Source organism: Corvus brachyrhynchos, unplaced genomic scaffold (genome assembly GCF_000691975.1).
Source record: "Corvus brachyrhynchos isolate BGI_N302 unplaced genomic scaffold, ASM69197v1 scaffold370, whole genome shotgun sequence".
NCBI classification, from domain to species: Eukaryota; Metazoa; Chordata; class Aves; order Passeriformes; family Corvidae; genus Corvus; species Corvus brachyrhynchos.
This window is the reverse complement of record NW_008235977.1, coordinates 4,205,681-4,210,987: the sequence shown is the minus strand read 5'-3', so window position 1 is coordinate 4,210,987 and position 5,307 is coordinate 4,205,681. Positions and strand designations below refer to the sequence as shown.

At 46.8% G+C, this 5,307-nt stretch overlaps 1 protein-coding gene across 9 annotated transcripts in view; it reads left to right on the top strand.

Annotated features, from left to right (window-relative positions):
• The window catches only part of CUNH2orf88 (chromosome unknown C2orf88 homolog), a 39,457-nt gene that overhangs the window by 27,713 nt on the left and 6,437 nt on the right, over nucleotides 1-5,307 (top strand). For 2 of the 9 annotated variants that reach the window (XM_017728899.1, XM_017728892.1), the window contains exons 1-2: nucleotides 46-312; nucleotides 5,127-5,199. Coding sequence is in view for 5 of the 9 variants with exons in the window: in XM_017728877.1 (XP_017584366.1) it covers nucleotides 274-312; nucleotides 5,127-5,199 (112 nt within the window). In the remaining 4 variants the exon portion in view is untranslated. Of the gene's footprint in view, nucleotides 1-6; nucleotides 313-5,126; nucleotides 5,200-5,307 lie in introns of those variants that run through there. The other 7 variants (XM_017728887.1, XM_017728881.1, XM_017728877.1 and 4 more) reach the window with 6 other exon arrangements.

Genomic DNA, 5,307 nt, shown 5'->3' with positions numbered 1-5,307 from the left:
ATGTGCCCGTTCCACCGCCCCGAGCCGGGAGGGGGGATGCGCGGCCGCACCCGCGGGGCGAGCTGGCCGTGGGCAGCACTGGCCTTCAGCCACCTTAGGCTCGTGTTGTGCAGGAGGGGAGGGAGAGCCGTGCTTTGAGGTGGGGTTTTGCAGGACAGGCGGCGGTGCTGCTTTACTCCTCCCATCATCTCGCAGCGAGGTTGCCGGCCACGGACTCCTCCAAACTGAGCAAAGCGGAGGTGCCGCTCCCGCTGGGCACCCTGAGGAAAGGTGATGCTGTGGACAGCAATGAGAGTGATGCGGAGTGGGAAGGTAAACGGCGTGGCTGCTTCTCTCCAAGCGGTGTTCCTGCTGTGGGGAAGACGTGAGACTACTGTATTTGCTGGCCGAGGTGGTGCGAGGGTCTGTCAGCCCCTGCTTTGCCATGAGTACCTTTTCCAGGCTTCCACACAAAGCCTTATATAGAGCAGGTTACCTTCATCTGGCATGTTATAAAATACAGATTTAATAATGCAAGACCTGTCATGGCAAAAATTGTTAAACATTTAGAAATATTTTATGCTTTCTCATAGTTCAGTAAGTAGCAGTCCAAATTAGATTTCTAAATATAGTAATTGGGAAAAAAAGGAAAAATGCAGGGATTTATCCTGTAGCCTTAACAAAGTAGCATTTTTAACCTTCAAGCACATACAAATTAGTTTGCTTCTGAACATCACATTCTGCTGAGAACATTTTTGCTTTAAAATCACCTTGGTTTGTACAAGTTGCCCAAGGGGTTGGGCAGAGCCTCATGACGCTCGTGTCTCTGGGTACAAGGTGTTTCTGTGGGCAGGGTCCTGGGGGAGAGACAGCTGGCAGCAGTGCCAGGCTGCGCGGCCGCCGCTCCCTCGCCTGGCTGCCGGCCTTCCCGCTTCTCAGGCGCGAAGGCGGCAACTGCTGGAAGTAGGAGCTGGCACGTTAGGAGTGATGGAATTCAAGGAAACAAATACCGGGGGAGAGCCGTGAGACAGAGTGATTTTTAAGGCTGACATAGTTCTTCACTGAGACTCTGGGCACTTTTTGTACAGTTGGAGCATCTGGTTGTTAAATCCTCACTTTGTCCTCTTACTCCTCAATTTGTGCTAATCAGTAGTAACATAGTTGTGGTTTTAAAATGTGGGGCTGTGTTTTCCTGTACCTTCTTATGTGAGATGTGGAAAAATGGCTTTTCTGGTGTATTCCTAATTCCCATTCTTGTAATATATACTATTACCTTATAATTGGGCTTCTGGAGATTAAAGAACAGAATGGGGTTGTGTGCTGCTTTTATTTTGCTTTTCTGTGGTTGATCTTAGGCAGATCTTGATGGTCTCCTTCCTTCTGACTTTCATTTGTGTTACTCCAGTGGAACCTTTGGCTTCTTGAGGGCATCACAAAGCCAGGCAGTGTCCCTCATTCATACCTTATGCTCTGCAGCTCCATATGTTCGTAGCTGAGTCTTGTGACAGCCACTACAATAAAACCCAACCCTGTCAGCCTGAGAGACCGATCACTGTTTTAGCTGCTGCTGCTCCTCAGTTCCTGCTGGCAGGATCCCCAGGCTGGGCAGCAGCCAGCAATAGCTGCAGGAGGGGCTTTTCTTGCTCGTAAAGATTTGTGCATCCCTTTTCATTGTCTACAGCTCTGTCTCTGCCTGGCACCTGTGGAGGACAGTAAGGCACCTTTACAAACAAGGCTAGTTCCTGAGCCTTAGAGTAAGCAGCTAAATGTTTTAATGTGTTCCTGAAGAGGACTGTTAATAGGAAGGCTGTGGCTCCACAGTTGAGTTGTTGGGATGGATATTTTGTGGTATATGTAGCAAAATTCATGTTTCCACTCTAGTTTGTTCCAGTGTTAGAGCATTGTAATAAACCAAGAGGCTGCTTCGTCTGGACCTGGTGCTGTGCCTTAGAGCAGTCTAACCTCGGTGTGGGACTTGGCCAGTGTCTCTGACACCTTGTGTTTTCCCTTGCTGTGGGAATGGTCTTCAGACCATGGATTTGCAGCTAGTACAGATGGGAGGGGCTGATAATTACAAGAACTGTGGGCTGTGCTGACTAATGTGTTGAACCTGCATCCTTCTGTGTTATGCCGGGCAAGGAAACAGCTGTACATCTATGTCAAAAACTTTATATTGATTTCTGATATTTTGTTTCTGTTCACTCGCCAGTTTTGAGCATTATTTTGTATTAGGGGTCTTGGAGAATTTTGGATCTCCTCTATCACTATTAGCCTCCACTTCCAAAGGCATTCCTTTATAGTTTCTGTAGTTGAGTTCCTTAAGTCTTGGCTAAACTTCCTGCAGATGGAGTTTTTGAGAAGCTCTGCATCTTCTTCATGCCCTTTCTTCTACAGCCTTACTCCAAGGCTTTCATTGCTAAGGAAATCCATTGCTTCACTGTCACCCACCTAGGAAACAGGCTTCCATCAATGGTAGGCATCCTTCTCCTGTCCCTATGGGGGTAGTTAAGTTAATGTTCCCTCTTGTCCATGGTCTGGCAGAGTCTGTACTGGTGCATGTCTGCTTGCTTACATTCTGAGACATTGGGAAAAAACCCATCAATAAATTGTAAGTATTTTTTGTAAGTATATTCTGTCCAAATTTGGACTAACAGCAGTCTGTACAGCTGTTTAGACAGGCAGCTAAGGTAAAATATAAGCAGAACCTGTAAGAAGTTTTTAGCATCCTGTTCTCTGGTGTTCTTCAGGCTGCTGCCTGAGCTGTGTGTATGCAGTTCTGGTGAATAAACTGCTGCACTGGAGGGAGGAGGGAGGATTTCAGGACAGGCCGACTGGGTACAGTTTTACTTTCATGAAATTAGACAGCTACCAAGCACACAGTGTTCTTTGCTTCTAACAAGACTTCTTTTTCCTGGATGAGGAATAACACTGTGGCTGCTGAGGGCTGTACCTACTGGTATTGCTGTTCTCTGAACTACTGGTATTTTCACCTAAAGGTTTCTTTTGGTACTTCATCTTTGCTTGCTGCTTCCCAGAGCTTGGGTAAGATTGCTAGAACAGTGCAGAAAGCACTTGTTTTTGTTCCTGGCTTCTGTGGTTGTGTACCTTGAGGAGGGGGGAGTCTGTTACTTGGTTTTGTGGGGGCTTTTGCCTTTTTTATTTATTTTTTTTCAAGTCAGTACTCATTTTAAATTTCCAGAGTTTGTCAGCATAAAAACATCAACACAGCTGTACTATTTAACCGTAAAAACACCCCACTTGCATGTAAATCATAAAGTGAAGTAAGAAGAAACATTTTATTCTCTCTTGTTTTTCCCTCTAATTTGAAGATTTTCATGTTCCTTAACTGCATTGCTGAAAGTGCTTGAGATGAAATTTGTCATGGAAATTGCCTCCATTAAGTAACTCAGTGTTCTGAGAAAGGAGGTTGTAGGCAGGTTGGGCTCAGTCTCTTCTCTCAGGTAACAAGTAATAGATCCAGAGGAATTGACCTCAAGTTGTACCAGGAGAGGTTTAGGTTGGATATTAGCAAAGACTCTTCACTGAAAGGGTGGTCAGGCATTGGAACAGGCAGCCCAGGGAAGTGGTAGAGTCACCATCCCTGGAGGTATTTAAAAGCTGTGTAGATGTGGCCCTTAGGCACAGGTTTTAGCTGTGGACATGGCAGTGCTGGGATAATGGTAGGATTTGACCTGAAAGGCCTTTTCCAACCAAACCAATTTTATGATTCTGTGATCAACTGTGCTCTTATTGAAAAACCTTTGAAAGTAGACTAGAGGTCTGCCTGATTTGGAAAAGCAGATGTGTCGTTTCCCCATTCAGTTACAAACTGGCTTAGAAGCCTGGAAAAGCTTTATCAATTCTGGCCATGGAGGGGAAAAACCCAAGCCTTTGAAATTCCGGCACGTACCTCGAGACAGATAACCAGGAGACTTTTACTTCCACGCTAATCCTGCACAGCAGTTGCTTGCAGTTGCTGCATCCAGCCCTTTCCAATCTGTAGCTCTTATCTCTTGTTGGCACTAAGCGACAGGAGAGGGAGGGGATGGCCCTGAGAGGAATGAGATCTCCATTTTTGCTTTTCATGTCCTGAGTTGTTTTGGGATATTTGGGTATCAGTGATTGCCTGAGGCAGAAGAATCTTTGATATTGTGCCTGTCTTAAAGTAACTTCATTTAAAACTTCATTTTCCTATGATTAGGAAGAATTGTTATAATAAATGTTGCACAGTGCATCTCCTCTGTAGGATTTGCAGGAAGCTGGATGTTAAGGAGAGGCAGAATTGAAAGCCTGGTGGATTGGGCTGCTCTGGGAACCCCTGCCTGGGGCTGCTCTGCTCGGAGCTCTGAGTCCTGCAGCGATGGAGGGGATGCTGTGCACTGAGTGAATGATTCATCCCTCTGCCATTTATGTGCCGCTGCTCTGCTTGGATCTGCAGAGTATCCAAAGGCTAATGCCACGTGTGCTCCTGAATTACAGCCCACCTTGTTAGGGAGAGACAGAGGATGTTCTGGGTTTCCTCTCCGTTATGAATGGAGGGTGTGAGTATTTTATGTGATTGGGTGCAGTTCAGAGGTGTGGATGCCCAAGTACTGTTTTGTTACCTCTGCTGCTAGGTCAGCTGGGTCACCTGCCCAAACTCCAGCTTTCAATACCTTTGTTCCAGAGTTGTTTCCATGATAATGGCAGCACTGGGATTGTCTGACTGTTTGCCCTGTGTCCTTGGATGATCGAGGTCCAGGTCTCAGCAGAAGCTCTGAGAGGGAGAAGGGAAAACAGGAGAGAACTTTTGAGGTTAGGCAACAGATGGGGCACATTACCCTTCCCATATCCTTGCTGAAATCCTCCTTACCTGGACTTGCTGTGGGAGGAGGTTGGCATCCTGCAGATGGGCATCCTTGCCCAAGCAGTGGCCCCACCCTGCACCCGGGATTAGGTGCTGTATATAAATTGTTGCAGCCTGTCATTCAGTCTAATTTATTAAGTGCTGTATCATCCTTTTACCTTTGTCAAAGTCAAGTTCTGTGTGGGAGAAAAGGCAGGCAGACTTGTGCAAGGCCAGCACTACAGATGCATCACCTTGGTAATAACGTGTACCTCTGACACCCTGGCGAGTGCTAAGCTCTGTTCCTGGGTTCCCTTTGCAGAGTCCCAGACGTGAAGCTGTCTGTGCTCTCCTGGGGACACGGGGACAACCTGTTAGAAGCAGACGTGGTTCTGGTAAGTGGCACTCTGAGCTTCTTCTGTGGATACCCAGGGGAAAACTGAAAGCCTCCCTGCTGGAGGAGGAGTCATATTTGAGCCGAAAAGTTTGGCTCTGTCACAGCA